This window comes from Aquarana catesbeiana, unplaced genomic scaffold (genome assembly GCF_042186555.1).
Source record: "Aquarana catesbeiana isolate 2022-GZ unplaced genomic scaffold, ASM4218655v1 unanchor233, whole genome shotgun sequence".
Taxonomy (NCBI): domain Eukaryota; kingdom Metazoa; phylum Chordata; class Amphibia; order Anura; family Ranidae; genus Aquarana; species Aquarana catesbeiana.
In genome coordinates this window covers 3,505,956-3,523,285 of record NW_027362661.1, presented here as the reverse complement: position 1 = coordinate 3,523,285, position 17,330 = coordinate 3,505,956, and the positions used below count along the sequence as shown (strand labels likewise).

General features: G+C 46.1%; 2 protein-coding genes across 2 annotated transcripts in view; one reads left to right on the top strand and one right to left on the bottom strand.

Moving 5' to 3' along the window:
• Positions 1–17,330, top strand: part of LOC141121905 (uncharacterized) — a 619,894-nt gene that overhangs the window by 217,195 nt on the left and 385,369 nt on the right. Inside the window, 1 exon segment of the mRNA XM_073611661.1 lies at positions 1,005–1,232. Within this exon segment, the coding sequence (XP_073467762.1) occupies positions 1,005–1,232 (228 nt within the window).
• Positions 1–17,330, bottom strand: part of LOC141121909 (uncharacterized) — a 196,083-nt gene that overhangs the window by 124,502 nt on the left and 54,251 nt on the right. The gene's annotated exons all lie outside the window — the stretch shown is intronic.

Here is a 17,330-nt window from a genome sequence, read left to right as displayed (position 1 = left end):
AAGACCACAATCAGGGTTTGGGCTGCAGCTAGGAAAAGATTCCATTGGCCTAACAGATGGTCCCCTTGCACTCCATTATGGGGTAATCCCAAACTCCCACATCTTCGCTCTATCCCTGACCCCCAGCTTTGGGCTAGGTTTGGTGTTAAGATTCTGTGAGACATCATGGTAGCTGGCAGGCTTCTTTCCTTTATGGAGCTTAGGACCCAATTCCATTTACCAGGCTGGATGGTCTTTAGGTACTTAGAGCCTCGTCATGCGGTGTGAGCCTCAGCCTGAAGTGAGGCTTTAATAAAATGGAGACCTGAATGATGAGGTGAGGAAGACTCTGGGAATATAATTTGATTTTGCTCTTTGTGTTCAGATCTAGAGTTTCCTCCTGTGAAGTCTGGAGATCATATGGCCATCACATTGCCTCCACCTCCCTCCCTGATAGAATAGAGAAATAAAAAGAAGATTCTAGAAATCACCAGAGAGATCATGGAGGAGAGGTGAGCGGTGCTGGGAATTCTGGGACATTATCCAGTAACAGACAAGGGATGTGTCTGGATGGTGACTGTATCATTGTGTGTGTCAGGTTCCTATAAGGTGTCAGGATGTCACTGTCTATTTCTCCATGGAGGAGTGGGAGTATTTAGAAGGACACAAGGATCTCTACAAGGACGTCATGATGGACAATCAGCCGCCCCTCACATCACCGGGTAAGAGGAGACTTTATTGTAAAGGAGAGAGCAGTACGGAGGGTCCACCCAGATCCCCCATCATCTGATAAACACATAGAAACAATGTATTCAGTCAGTGTGTGTGTTTCCTACAGATGGATCCAGTAATGGGAACCCACCAGAGAGATGTCCCCGTCCTCTGTATTCCCGGGATTCCACACAGGAAGATCACACCATCCCTCACCATCATCAGGTAGATGAAGAACAATCACTGATAGTATCATTAGGATCTGTACATTATCTGCATTGTTACAATTGATGTCATTTTTATTCTATATTCAGAGTGGAAACCTGAGAGATTCTAAAGTTGAGGTTAAAGAAGAGATAAAAGAGGAGGATGATGAGGATGGGGTGATGGAGGAGTCAGAGTTTCTTAAAGAACATAAAGATCTGTACCAGGATACCATGGTGGAGTCATCCGACTACAGAAACCCACCAGAGAGATGTCCCCGTCCTCTGTATTCCTGGGATTCCACACAGGAAGATCACACCATCCCTCACCATCATCAGGTAGATGATTGACAATTATTGGTAGTTCTGATTTATACACAGCATGTTTGTTACAATGAATGTTTTATTATATTTTCAGAGTGGACATCTCAGGGATAAAAATATTGATGTTAAAGAAGAGTATAAAGAGGAGGATGAGGAGTATGGATTGATAGAGGAGTTATCAGAAGGACACAAGGATGTGATGAAGTCACCTAATACCAGGAACCCAACAGAGAGATGTCCTCATCCTCTGTATTCCCGGGATTACACACAGGAAGATCACACCATCCCTCACTGTTACAAGGTTGGTGGGATGGAGGTTATAAAACACACTTACAGACTTACAATCACAATAATAAAGCTTATATCTTACAGATGATATTCACTCTCATTTTCTTGATTTAGAGAGGAGATCCAATCGATATAGAATTTGAGGTTAAAGGAGAAGAAGAAGAGAGGAATGATCAGCAGTCTATGGAGGAGGATGGAATAACGGGGACATTTATAGGGGAGGACACTCCTACAGAGATCAGCACAGGTGGGTCATTAACACTAAATACATTCCTCCACCCATACTGCTCACTGATTGGTCCAGAGTAGGGCAAGGACTGGATGATATCAGCCTATAATACCCTGGTTGCTTTCCTGAGCTGTGTTCCCCATCCTGTATTCCTGTATTTCTCTCAGATAATCTTCCTTCTCTGTGCTGCAGACACAATTTATGTATCTAGACTGGATTTATGGAGATTCTGGGGTTCAGCTGGAATCAAAATGTTCATTTTCACCATAGATGTTACTAGACCTAGACACCTGGGGTATGTGCTTTGGGTCCTCTGCCCCATACCCGAGTATGGAAAGATGTTTGACAGACAATTCTCCCAGGATTACTTGTTCTGTTGTCTGCTGCCTGTGCCGGGTGGAGGGATATGTCTGTATAGTCTCAGACCCAAGTCACTGAGTGCAGTCTCAGGAGATGGGAGGCAGTGGTGTGGGACCTCTGCAACTTGTCTAATGTAAACATTTAAGCTTCCACTGTTTACTGAATACCAATATTAGGAGTCCTGACCCCTGCACTATATAATTTATGTTGTACATTACATACTCCTGACCCCTGCACTATATACTCTATGTTGTACATTATATTATTCTGATACTATAAATTCCTAACTGTTGTATCCTATATAATAAGTTGTACATTACATAGGCCTTACTTATTTTACACATATTTTCTACCTGCTGAACGTTTGGTTGGAGCACAGATCCTCAGGGACAAAGCTATGTGGGCGGAGTCCTGGTTTAGGGGAACCAATCTGCTCATGTCTAGTAATAATCTTTTTATTTCTATTTTAGTAGATGGACGGGAGATGAGGAAAACCTCAGAGGATTGTCTCACTTTGTCTTTAGACTGTAAAGTAGAAGATGAGGGCATCACACAGTATAGTCCAGGAGAAAACCCGGCTACCTCAAATGTCCATCCGGCACCACACAGTGTAGATGGACCATCGTATTCCTCTTATCCTGAGGAACCTCAGACTGTGAGGGACAGTGCCGTCCTTCCAACAGATAAGAGCTTTTCCTGTACCGAGTGTGGGAAGTGTTTCCGTTATAAATGCCATCTTAATGAACACATAAGATCTCACACAGGGGAGAAGCCGTATTCCTGTTCTGAGTGCGGAAAATGTTTTTCAGTGAAGTCCAGTCTTTACACACATCAGAGATCTCACACGGGGGAGAAGCCGCATTTCTGTCCTGAGTGTGGGAAATCTTTTTCGCTAAAGTCCCATCTTTACACACATCAGAGAACTCACACGGGGGAGAAGCCACATTCCTGTCCTGAGTGCGGGAAATGTTTTGCACAGAAGCATCATCTTTACAACCATCAGAGATCTCACACGGGGGAGAAGCCGTATTCTTGTCCTGAGTGCGGGAAATCTTTTTCAGAGAAGTCCAGTCTTTACAACCATCAGAGATCTCACACAGGGGAGAAGCCGCATTCCTGTCCTGAATGTGGGAAATGTTTTTCACAGAAGTCCCATCTTTCCAGACATCAGATATCTCACACGGGGGAGAAGACATATTGCTATCCTGAGGGAGGGAAATATTTTTCAGAGAAGTCCAGTCTTTACACACATCCGAGATCTCACACGGGGGAGAAGCCGTATTCCTGTCCTGAGTGCGGAAAATATTTTTCAGAGAAGTCCAGTCTTTACACACATCAGAGATCTCACACGGGGGAGAAGCCGTATTGCTGTCCTGAGTGTGGGAAATGTTTTTCACAGAAGTCCAGTCTTTCCAGACATCAAAGATCTCACACGGGGGAGAAGCCGTATTGCTGTCCTGAGTGCGGTAAATGTTTTTCAGATAAATCCAATCTTTACAAACATCAGAGATCTCATACGCATAATAATCCATTTCCCTGTCCTGAGTGAGGGAATTGTTCCTCTCTGAAGTCCTGTCTTCCTGTACATCAGGGATCCCACACAACCCTCGAGGTGTATTAGTGCCTTGAGTGTGGGAAATGTCTTCTATATGAATGTTGCTGGACATCACAGCTCTCATGTGGGGAAGAAGCACACCATGATATACACCTCAGATATACTCCATGGCTGATCTTCATCATGTAAGAAACAGTTCATAAGGAGATCAGAGATCACCAAAGACATGGATAAAGTGTTGTACCGTGTTGGCCATTGATAGCAGTAGAAAAATAAAAATGGAGTCATTACCTTTCATTGACTGAGTATAGTTTGTGGTGTAAGCTTTCACAAACACTTAGAGGTCTAATTAAAAAAAATTCAAGTTAGACTTACCGGTAACTTGTTTTCCATGAGTCTTTCAGGACAGCACATGAGAGAGAGGCTCCACCCACTAGGAAACAGGAAACACAAACTCCACCACATTTTAAAAGGAGGCTCCTCTCCACAGCTCGTCAGTTGTAGTAGAGTACCTCCGGCCCAAGCTGGAACACATAAGCATAATACGGTTAATTCACAGCATATATATATATATATACACACACACACACTTCCATATACGTATAAATATGTATATATAAACATGAAGGGCGGGTTGCTGCTGTCCTGAAAGACTCATGGAAAACAAGTTACCGGTAAGTCTAACTTGAATTTTCCCTTATCGTCTTTCAGGACAGCACATGAGAGGATAATCGAGACTTACCAACTAGGGAGGGACAACAGCCTGCAGGACCTTTCTGCCAAATGCCTGATCACCAGCCGACAGAAGATCCAATCTGTAGTGACGGACAAACGTAAGATAACTTGACCACGTAGCCGCCTTACAAATTTGGTCTGGGGTGGCACCAGCTTTTTCTGCCCATGTAGTGGCTAGAGCTCTGGTAGAATGTGCTCGTACTCCCTGAGGAGGAGACAACCCCGACTGGACATAAGCTTCTGAAATAGCCATTCTTAACCATCTGGCAATTGATCCCTTTGAAGCTTTCCTTCCTTTTCTGTTGCCGGAAAACAGAACAAATAAAGAGTCCGAAGACCTGAAGTCCCTTGTTTTCTCTAAGTAATGTAATAAGGTTCTTCTTACATCTAACTTATGAAATAATTCTTCCTTACTTCCTGAAGGATCTGAACAAAAAGTTGGCAGGATGATTTCCTGCGACCTATTATGGACTGATGCCACTTTTGGTAAAAACGCAGGATCTGTTCTAAGCACAATCCTGTCTGGGTAAATTGACATAAAGGGCTCCTTAACTGAAAGAGCCTGAAGTTCTCCAATTCTTCTCGCAGTCGTAACTGCAACTAAGAATATCGTCTTTAGAGTTAAATTCTTTAACGAGATTGACTGTAATGGTTCAAAAGGATCTTTTGTGAGTACTTGTAAAACCACTGTCAAGTCCCATTTTGGAAAGTGTCTATTGGGAACTGGTCTGGATCTAGTAAGTGACCTAAAGAACCTCGTGACCAACGGAACTGAGGAAATAGGTTGATCCAGGTATACTCCTAGGGCAGCCACTTGTACTTTAAGAGTGCTGATTGCCAGCCCTTTGTCCACCCCCTTCTGCAGAAATTCCAGAACCGACACAATATCTTCTAAATTTCGGTTTGCCGAGCGACACCAGGAGTTGTAGATTTTCCAAACCTTAGCGTAGATATCTCTAGTCACCTTCTTTCTACTAGCCAGTAAAGTAGATACTAGAGGCTCTGACAAACCCTTGTTTTTCAACAGCTGTTCCTCAGATACCAAGCAGTGAGACTTAGTCTTGCTATATCCGGATGATACACTGGACCTTGAAGTAGTAAGTCCTGTCTGAGGGGAAGCTGCCAGAAAGGTTTGACTGACATTAGTAGAATGGAGGAAAACCAGGCCCTTTTTGGCCAGTACGGGGTGATCAAGATTACCGACACCTTCTCCTTCTGTATCTTCCTCAATACTAAAGGAATTAGCTGAAAAGGGGGGAAGGCATAACCCAGCTGGAAATTCCAAGGATGTGCCAGGGCATCTATCCCTATCGATCCGTTGTCTCGGTGCAGGGAGAAGAACTGAGGGAGCTGAGCATTTTCTCTTGATGCGAATAGATCCACCTGCGGGCATCCCCACTTCTGGGTTATTAGAGTGAATATTTCTGGATTCAAACTCCACTCTGCCTCCTGAATCCTTTGTCTGCTCAAGAAATCTGCTACTCCATTTAGCGTGCCCTTGAGATGTACAGCTGACAGGGAAAGTAGATGACTCTCTGCCCATTCTAGGATCTCTGAAGATAGCAATAGAAGAGTCCCGCTCCTTGTGCCCCCTTGTTTGTTCAGGTATGCCACCGTGGTGGCGTTGTCTGACAATATCTGCACATGGGACCCCCGAAGGTTTGGAGAGAAGGCAACCAAGGCTAAAGCGACTGCCTTTAACTCCCTCCAATTTGATGACCTTCCTGCTTCCACTGGGGACCAAACTCCCTGAGCTATGTCTTGACCCCAGTGTGCTCCCCATCCCCAACTGCTGGCGTCTGTCGTTATCCTTCTCTCTGTTGGGAAGGACCAGAGTAAACCCCTTGACAGCACTGCCTGATTTCTCCACCACCAAAGGGTCCTTTTTACCCTGGTGGGAAGCCTTACCTTTGAGTCTAAAGCTTCTGGACTGTGATCCCAGATCTTTAAGAGAAAACTCTGAAGGGGTCTGAAATGGAGTCTGGCCCATTGAATGGCCGGCATGGTTGAGGACAAGGTTCCTAGTACTGACATAATCCTTCTGACTGATACCTCCAGGTTCGTCTGAAGGCTGGATACTGCCTGCAATACCTTCACTTTCTTCTCTTCTGGAAGAAAAAACTTTTGATCCACTGAGTCTATCAGATACCCCAGAAATTGGACTCTTTGTGCTGGATTGAAATTTGATTTTTGGATGTTTATAATCCAACCTAAGGCCTCCAGATGACTGCGAGCCTTGATCAGATCCTCCTGTAACCTTTCCCTGGAAGGGGCAAAGAAAAGGAGGTCGTCCAGGTAAGGGATAACCGCAATCCCCTGTAGCCGGAGGGGAGCTAGGGCTTCCGCCATAATTTTGGTAAATATTCGAGGGGCGGAAGATAGACCAAACGGGAGGGCCCTGAATTGAAGGTGCAAAACCTCCCTCCCCATATTTACTGCCAGCCTCAGATATCTCTGGGACTGAACAGCTATAGGTACATGCAGGTACGCATCCCTTAAGTCGATTGATGCCATAAAGCATCCTCTGACTAAGAGATTTCTTACCGAAAAGATGGAGTCCATGCGGAATCGCCTGTATTGGACTGACCTGTTTAGCGGTTTTAAATTGAGGATGAGCCGAAAGCTTCCTGATGGTTTCTTTATCAGAAAAATATGGGAGTAGAACCCTTGGCAAACTTCCTCCGGAGGCACCTGAACCACAACCCCCTGTTTTATCAGATCCCCTAACAGGTTCTTCATGGCTAGGGCTTTTGTTGTGTCTTTTGGCAAATTTGTTACGCAGTACCTCTCTGGAGGAAGGTTCAACAGCTCTATCCTGTAACCCTGGGCTATTGAATCCAAAACAAACGGGTTTTTTGTTATGTTTGCCCAGAGAGGAAGGAATTCTTGAAGCCTTCCTCCCACAGGCACCACCAAGTCATTGTGTCTTATTGGCCTGCGTAGGAGGATTGAAAAGGACATTCCCTTTGCCTTTTCCTCTCTGCGCCGCCCAACTCCTTCTTTTTTCTTGGGGCCTGTTACTCCTTTCCTGATTTTTTTGAGGTCGAAAAAACCGCCTAACTGGCTGCTTTTTCTTTTTAACCGGAAAGGACTTCTTTTTATCAGCTGTTCTATCCAAAATAGATTCTAGATCAGGACCAAAAAGCTGATCTCCCAAAAATGGCACTCCGCATAACTTATTTTTGGAAGCTGCGTCCCCAGGCCATGTCTTTAACCACAACGCTCTCCTGGCTGCAATGGTCAGGGCCCCTGACCTAGCTGACATTCTTATAGAATCTGCAGAGGCGTCAGAAATATATGCTACAGCTGCTATAAGGGTTGGGAAGGAATCTAGAATCTCCTGTTTGGGTGAATCAGCTATAATATGTGCTTTTAGCTGATTCAGCCAGAACTCCATGTTTCTGGAGACACAGGTCATAGCCATAGCAGGCTTGAGATTCCCTACAATGGACTGCCAGGCTTTTTTAAGCTGTTGGTCCGCCTTCTTATCCATAGGATCCTTCAAAGTACCCATGTCCTCGAATGCCAGATCTGTTGATCTAGATACTTGGGAAAAAGCTGCATCCAACTTCGGGACTTTATTCCAAAGTGACTCAGGATTATCATTAAATGGAAAACGCCTCTTGTGAGCTCTTGGGAAAAAGGGTTTTCTCTCTGGGTCAGCCCATTCTTTCTTAATGGTCTCCGAGATTACCGAATGTACAGGGAAAGTGCGACCTGATGCTTCACCAAGCCCTTCATACATTCTATCGTGCAGCGATAATTCTCTTTTTTCTTCCTCCATTCCCAATGTTGCATAAATTGCTTTCAACAGACTGTCTACTTGTTCCAAGGACAGTTTGTATCTAGAAGGTGCATCTGCCTCTTCCTCATCCTCCTCCTCCTCTTCTCCAGAGTATGAGGGGGAATACCCCTTTTGGGTAGTTGGGCCAGCCTCAGCCTCTACCGTTGGGGTTAAGTGTGAGTCCTGAGAGGGGTCTGAGGTAGTTGCCTGACTTAATGTTGGTGTTACAAGAGAAGAGCGAAAAGCCTGTATAGTAGCATCTAGCTCTTTCTTAACTGATGCGATTATGTCGCTGCACGCAGAAGAAGCCTCTTCCTTGACTAAGGAGTCAATGCAAATTTGGCATAAAGTCTTCTTCCAACCCTCCAGTAACTTTGCTTTACATGAGGGGCATCTCTTTTTAATGGCTGGTTCAGAGCTCTTAGCCTGCCAGAAAAAAATGACAAAAGAGAAAAAACACCAGCATTCATTAAGCCAAAGCTTCCTCCTAACGGACTCACCACAGGTGCACAGGAGGAACAACAGTTAACCCCATGTGCCCAGACAGGCCCCAGCCACCAAGGGGGAAAAAAACATTTGTGAGAGGGGCACCAAAGTAACCAGGATATTCACTATAGCCTCTTACCTGGGCCTTGCTGGTGCCTGTGCCTGTCCCACATGCAGCTGCCACAGAATCCATAGTGGTGCTGCACCGATCGGTGGCTCTTACGAACGTCGGTTCCGGAGTAAAAAAACGCCGTTGCGCCCGACCGGAACCGGAATATAGGCACCAGGACCGCTCCTCCCTTCTTCCTCTGCGCCACTTCCGATCGGAAATGATGCGCCCGTTCCTAGCGCCTTCCCCTCGTCGGATACCTCACTTCCGACCGGTCGAGTCTGTACTCTTCCAAGATGGCGGCGGCCAGTAACGCCGACACGCGGTTTCAAAAAAGCCCGCGAACGGCTGCCGCCGCCTAAGGAGCGGCTCCAAGAACGGTCCAGCTCATCATGAGCAAAGAAAGAGAAAAAAGGAGCCCACTTACCAGCAACCCTGTGGCGCGGTGTGGGAGGATCGGACTCTCTGGAGGAAAAAGATAGGTATGGTGGGGTAGGCAGCCTGGCCTCTCAGGATAGCACCATAAGAGACCCTGGCCCCTACTAGGTGTTCCCTTGCCGGAGGAAACACAAAAACTGACGAGCTGTGGAGAGGAGCCGCCTTTTAAAATGTGGTGGAGTTTGTGTTTCCTGTTTCCTAGTGGGTGGAGCCTCTCTCTCATGTGCTGTCCTGAAAGACGATAAGGGAAAAATAGTTGAATGAATGTGACCAGCAATCACCCAGCTGTGATGAATATTGGATGTATTTTATTTCATACACTGATTTCCTTGGCTCCATCTGGTGGTCATAATGCGGGATTGTGCTATTTTTACTGATTGAGGTATTTAATGAAAAATACAATTTTATGGCCACTAGATGGTGCTGACAATCATAGGAAATCACTGTGTTAAAGTATAGCAATATTTGTAACGGCTGAATGAATTTTCTATAAGTAGACCCCTTAGTTTCCTTTGTCAGACATGGCTTCATACTAATACCTGAGATCATACTCACACATAGGGATGAGCTCGATGTTTGGTTTGAACATAAGTTCGACTCGAACATCGGGTGTTCACCCGTTTGCAGAACAGCGAACATTATAGGGCATTTGCGGGAAATTTCATCGCCGTGGAGCGCCCCATAATGCACTGCGAGATCGCTATATAAAGTTATCGCTAGTATATATATATATATATATATATATATATATATATATATATATATATATACGCGGTTAACAAGCGTTTTGAAAGACGAGCAACTTTTTGCAAGTGTTGTCTCGCAAAATGAGCAGGATTCAAGCCAATGGGGTGTGCAGTACCACATTTGGCCAGAGGTGCGGGGGCACTGGTGACACTCAGAATGGTTCGGAGCCGTTCGGAAATACTCAGAAATTCTTGGAATAACTCAGAAATACTCCGTTCCTGAGCGTTTCCGAGCCTTTCTGAGGGTTTCTGAGTTCAGCCAAGCTGTCCCCGAGTATTTCCGAAGCTCTCCGGCGCCCCCCACCACTGGTCACATGCGGTATTGCATGCAATAGAAGTCAATGCGGAACTAATTATCTTCGTTTCCATTGACTTCTATGGGGAAACTCGCTTTGATAAGCGAGTGCTTTGGATTACAAGTATTCGGATTATGCTCGTAATCCAAGGTTCCACTGTATATACTCTGCATCCAGTGTAGCCTATATCTAACGTTCCTTTTATTTGGTGTTCAGTGTGTACAGTAGTTTCTACTACATTTCTGGTGGTGCACACAGTATACAATACAGTGCAGCCGTAATACAGTTTCTAATACAGTGCAGGTGGTGTACACAGTATCTAACACAGTGTGTACAGTTTCTATTACACTTCTGGTGGTGTACACAGTATAAAATACAGTGCAGCCATTGTAGTTTCTAATACAGTGGAGGCGGTGCACACAGTGTCTAATACAGTGCAGGCAGTGTACACAGTATCTAATACAGTGTGTACAGTTTCTACTACTTTTCTAGTGGTGTACACAGTATCTAATACAGTGTGTACAGTTTCTACTACACTTCTGGTGGTGTACACAGTATACAATACAGTGCAGCAATTGTACAGTTTCAAATACAGTGCAGGTGGTATACATAGTATCTAATACAGTGTGTACAGTTTCTACTGCTTTTCTGGTGGTGTACGCAGTTTTTAATACACTTCGGGCTGTGTATTAATATATATATATACATACAGTCTAGTGTGTGTGTGTGTATATATATATATATATATATATATAATATATATACTCTGAATTTAGTGTAGCCCATATATACAGTGCATTCGGTGGTGTATAGTTTCTAATACACTTCAGGCGGTGTGCACAGTATATAATACAGTGTAGTGTGTTGTTGCAAAACAAAAAATACATCATGTCCGGAAGGCCACCAAGGAGAGGCAAATGCTCACAGGCCACTAAAAGAGGACAAGCAGCCTCTGTGTCTACAGTCAACAGTGGTGGTCGTGGACATGGTGCATCCTCTGCAGGTGGCCGTGGGGCATGCTTGTCCTTTTTTTCTGTTGCTGGCCGTGTTATTGAGCCATAACATGCAGAAGAGTTGGTGGAGTGGATAAAGAAGCCGTCCTCTTCCTCTGTCACCCAGGCTCAGAGTAGTTTGCCTTCCCATGCAGCTGCCAAAGTGGCCTATTCTATCGGCTCCTTGTCCACAGTCCCTCCTTCTGTAGCCTCACCATCATGCATGGAGGAGTCCCCAGAATTATTCCAACACAGTGTTGGGTATATGCTGCTGGAGGAGCGATTTGAAGGCTCCAATGTTGGCTCCCAGATTAAGGAAGGGAGTAACGTGAGCATAGAGAGAGGGGGTGCCACAGAAGGTCAAGAAACTGGCAGTCATGTTCCCCCAGCTGTAGCATACTGCCAAGTTTGCTCCAGTGACAAGGTGGGAGGGGTGATGAAGTCACTGACTGTACTTGGGTGCTTGAGAGAAGAGAGGATTAAAAGTGAGGAGGAGGAGGCACAACTCCAACGAGGCAGGATGTCCTCTAGGGGGCAGCTTAAGGGCAGCCACCCTATTGCATCACATCACTAAGCTCCGCAGGTACAAGGCACTGCTGACTTTTAAAAGTTCCTTGGTGTGGGCCTTTTTCAACATGTGTGCAGATCGTACCATTGCCGTTTGCAACCTATTTCTGAAGCGGATCAAGAGTGGCCAGAACAGCAGCCGCTTGGGCACCACATGCTTGACCAGACATATGACAACCTCCCATGCAGTTCGTTGACAACAGCACTTGAAAGACCCACATCAAAGAAAAAGGCGGACTTCTTGCTCCTCATCTGGGATCTCCAACCCTACTATACCAGCCAGTCCTCTCAAAAACCTGCACTGAAAGGAATGAAGGTATAGCAATAGGTGTCCCAAGTACTTGCAGCCAATCTGCTAGCAGTACACCACCAACTGATTTGTTGAGTTGAGTTGCTGAACCGAAAAAAGAAATTTGGTCCCAGCCATCCACATGCTCAGTGTCTAAATGCTAGCTTGGCCAAATTGCTAGCACTACAACTGCTGCCTTTTCAGCTGGTAGACTCTGCCCCCTTTCGTGAATTTGCGGAATGTGCTGTACCTCAGTGGCAGGTTCCAAAACACCATTTCTTTTCACGGAAGGCCATTCTCTAACGGCATGTGGAAGGCAATGTTTTGGCCTCATTGGACAGGGCAGTCAGCAGTAAGGTTCATATTACCGCTGACTCATGGTCCAGCAGGCATGAGCAGGGACGTTACCTTTCCTTCATGGCGCACTGGGTAACTCTGCTGGCAGCTGGCAAGGATGCAGGACAGGGTTCAGTGTTGTTGGAGCTTGTCCATGTCTCCAAAATGCTAGTGGTGATTATGCCACAGCTCTCTCCCCCCACCCCCCCTTTCTTCTTCCTCTATGGCCTCTTCTGCAGATTTGTCCTCTGAACCAGTGGTGCTCCGTAAGCATTCAAGGGGCTATGCAAACAGGCTAAAAGATGCCATGCGGTGCTTGAGTTGGTCTGCCTAGGAACAGGAGCCACACTGGGGCAGAGATTTTGCCAGCTCTTCTGGGGCAGGCCCAGAGGTGGTTGACACCACGCCAGCTTCAGCCAGGAATTGTTATATGCAACAATGGCACCAACCTTCCAACAGGAACACTTGACCCATGTTCCATGTTTGGCACACGTCCTGAATTTGGTGGTGCAGCGGTGTTTGAGCAGGTACCCAGGCTTACAAGATCTCCTGAGGCAGGCCAGAAAAGTCTGTGGTCATTTCTGCCGGTCATACAATGCCAGTGCTTGGCTGGCTGAAATTCAAAGGGAATGCAACCTGCCCACCAACCGCCTCATTTGTGACATGCCCACCAGGTGGAACCAGTGTTAATTTTGTCAACGAAAACGCTTTCGTCATAATTTTCGTCAGAGGCTTTTTTACAGTGACGAAAACGAAACTAAAAGTACAGCACATTTTCGTCAACTGACGAAAACTATGTGGTAAATAGAATCCGTTTTCGTTAAGGAATGAAAACGGGACGTTAATGGCAAGGAGGGATGTTTACCCTCATGAATTTACTGTATTTATTCACACAGTGTATACGCCGATACTTGTTTTTTACCAATAGGGGCGGGGATCGGGCGGTCCGCCCCCGGGTGCCACACATTGGGGGGTGTTCAAGCCAGCCGCCCACCTCTCCTGGCCCTTGGACAGCACTTCCAGCAAAGTCTATCATTAAGAAAAAATCATTGCCAGCCCCTTCTCCTATACTGCTCCTCCTCCTGTGTCACTCATTGTAAACTGAAGCTTCTAACCTCAATAGCTTCGTTCTTGTTGGCCGCTCTCCTCCTCCTGCTCCTCCTCCTCCGAGTGTTGCTTTAGATTGGAGGAGGAGAGCGGTCACATAACCATCCATGAATCTTCAGAGGAGATCAGTCATGTGACCGGGTCCATGCAAGAACGAAGCTATGAGGTAGATTTAGAGACTTTGATTTACAATGAGAGTGACACAGGAGGAGCTGTGTATGAGAAAGGGCTGGTAGTGATTTATTCTTAACTTTAGAGTACGCTGGCAGTGCTGTCCCAGGAGACTGGGGGTCTCCTGGGAATGTAGGGGGCTGTGTATTGTGGGGGTTTTGTATTGTGCAGAGGGTGGGGGGCTGTGCTGTGTATTGTAGGGGGCTTTGTATTGTGCAGTGTTAATTTAGTTGACTAAAACATTTTAGTCGACTAAAATGACTAAAACTAAAACAATTGAGATGACTAAAATACGACTAAAACTAAAAGCCATTTTAGGCAAAAGACTAAAATGAGACTAAAACTAAAATGCCATTTTAGTCCTAAGACTAAAATGAGACTAAAAGTAAAATGTAATTTTAGTCAAAAGACTATGACTAAAACTAAATTGCAATTACTGAAATGTACTGGAGATTTTAGTCGACTAAAACGTAGGACATTTTAGTCGACTAAATACAACTCAAACTAAAACAATTGTAGAAGACTAAAATGGGACTAAAACTAAAATGCCATTTTAGTCCTAAGACTAAAATTAACACTGGTATTGTGCAGAGGGTGGGGGGCTGTGCTGTGTACTGTGGGAGGCTTTGTATTGTGAAGAGGGTGGGGGCTGTGTTTTGTGTACTGTGGGGGGCTTTGTATTGTGCATAGGGTGGGGGGCTGTGTGCTGTGTACATTCAATTTTAGTTGACTGAAATGATTATATTGGACTAAAATGTACTGGAGATTTTAGTCGACTAAAATACGATGACTAAAATGGGACTAAAACTAAAATGCCATTTTAGTCCTAAGACTAAGACTAAGACTAAAACTAAATCGAAATTTGCTGCCAAAATTAACACTGGGTGCAACTCAACGTTGGCAATGCTGCAGCGGCTGCACACACAGCAGAGGGCCATCAATGAGTACCCGTGCGAGTATGGCATCAGGAAAGGGTCAGGGGAGCTTGGCTTCTTTTTACCAAGCCAGTGGGTACTTATCAAGGATGCATGCACTGTCCTGTCACCGTTTGAGGCGGCTACAAGGATGGTGAGCAGCAACAATGCATGCATCAGTGATACTGTCCCTCTAGTCTTCCTTCTGGAGCACACACTTCATGGAATAATGGACAGGGCACTTGAGGCAGAACATCAGGTGGAAGAGCAGAACTTCCTTACTTCTCAAGGCCCCCTTTATCCAAATAGCATTGCTGTGGGCCCACCAAACACACAGGAAGAAGAGAAGGAGGAGGATTGTGCCAGCATGGATGTAGAGGATAACACTCAGCAGCAGTCTTCAAGGGATCCATTCCCTGATCCCATTCCAGCTCTATTCCCCCCTCAATCCAATCCCTGCTCCATCCATTGTGGCAGGTTAAGAGGGGAGAGCCACAGCGATGCACTAGCCTGCTAAGTGCAGGGGGGGTGACACCATGTTTTACCGCACCAGGTGACACCAACCCTAGTGACACCCCTGTGTGCTAGGGGGCACTTTAGGACTTGTGCTACAAGGGGGCTTGGATATGAAATCCACCCTCCCGGCATATGTCTTCTCCCCTCCCAAAGCCCCCCTAGCACATATCCTTCCCCCCCAATCAAACAGATGCTGTCTGCCACAAAAGGGTTGGCTCTAGGCACCCCACAAGAGCTATGGATAAATGCGCCCACTGCCCAAACTAGTGCCCCCCTACCAGGCAAGTTAGTGGAGCAAAGTGTGGGTTCCAAGACACAGGGCGGGTTCACACCATGAATCACACAGGAACGCACTGTGCAATTCACATGCGACCCGAGTGCAGTGCAATTTCAGCCCATTTATGTCTGCAGTCTCTGACCATCTCTTGCAGTGGCAGCCCGTCTAGGTTTACACTGATGCATCGCATCTCTCCCGCAGGCAGTTCACACTGACTTCTGCGAACCGCTGCGGGTGTCAATACATTGTTAATGACAACCGCAGATCGGTTCACAGATTGCAGTGTGAACTTGCACAAGAATCGGATCGCATAGGTGAGAACATCCATGCGATCTGATTTCAGTGCGTGGGAAAAAAGTCCCTGCACTTTTTTTTCTGCAAATCTAATGCGAGTTCAGCTATACAACTGTATGGCTGAACTCGCATCTCATCTTCATTGCATGTTATTGCCACCGTTGGTGCCAATCCCATGCAATGTCTGTGATCGCACTAGTGTGAACCTGAGCTCAAGGGCGCACAGACGCCACCCCCTCTATCACGTCACCGACCTATATGTATAACGGATAGATTCATGCATATCAACGGCCACCGTGGCCACCCCCTATTCATGCATCCAGCCCCTTTTAGGACGCCGGGCACCTGAATTACAGCGGCTGGGTTTTTTTTCTCAAAGCACCTGATAAGAGCCATAGGCTTCAAAATAGGGTGGGCTCGGAGCGCAGAGCATTGCACTCGGAGCCCACCCAGGTGTGTTAGAAAAGCAAATTAATATTTCTTTTCTAACACTGACCCGCCTCTCCGCCAATCAGGAAGCGGAGGTCTGATACCCATCACCAGATTGGCTGAAAGCACAGGCAATCCTATTGGACGCATAGCAGGAGGAAAGAAGAGAGGCGCACAGTGGAAGCATGGAGGACACAGATCTCCGCCGTCACCCGCTGCCTGATCCACCACCAAGATGGGGTAAGTGACGGTCAGACAACAAGTGGGCAGGGGGCTGCTACTTTAATGGGGCACAGTGGCTGTATTTGATGGGCACAATGGCTGCATTTGATGGGCACAGTGAATGCATTTGATGGGCAGAGTGGCTGCTATTATGGGCACAGTAGCTGTATTTTATGGGCACAGTGGCTGCAATTGATGTTTTTTTTCCAGAATTTTTCAGTTTGTTTGCACCCCCCCAAGAATTGTGAGCACCAGCCACCACTGATCTCTTGTATCATGTCTGCAGCCTCTGACCATCTCTTGTATCATCTCTGCAGTCTCTGACCATCTCCTGTATCATGTCTGCAGTCTCTGACCATCTCCTGTATCATGTCTGCAGTCTCTGACCATCTCCTGTATCATGTCTGCAGTCTCTGACCATCTCCTGTAGTATGTCTGCACAGTCTGTGACTGTCTCTTGTATCATGTCTACAGTCTCTGATCATCTCTTGTACTATGTCTGCAGTTTCTGATCATCTCCTGTAGTGTGTCAGCACAGTCTCTGACCATCTCTTGTATGTCTGCAGTCTCTGACCATCTCTTGTATCATGTCTTCAGTCTCTGACCATCTCTTGTATCGTGTCTGTAGTCTCTGGCCATCTCCTGTATCATGTCTGCAGTCTCTGATCATCTCCTGTATCATGTCTGCAGTCTCGGACCATCTCTTGTACCATGTCTGCAGTCTCTGATCATCTCCTGTATCATGTCTGCAGTCTCGGACCATCTCTTGTACCATGTCTGCAGTCTATTACCATCTCCTGTATCATGTCTGCAGTCTCTGATCATCTCCTGTATCATGTCTGCAGTCTCTGACCATCATGTCTTCAGTCTCTGAACATCTCTTGTATCGTGTCTGTAGTCTCTGGCCATCTCCTGTATTATGTCTGCAGTCTCTGACCATCTCTTGTACCATGTCTGCAGTCTCTGATCATCT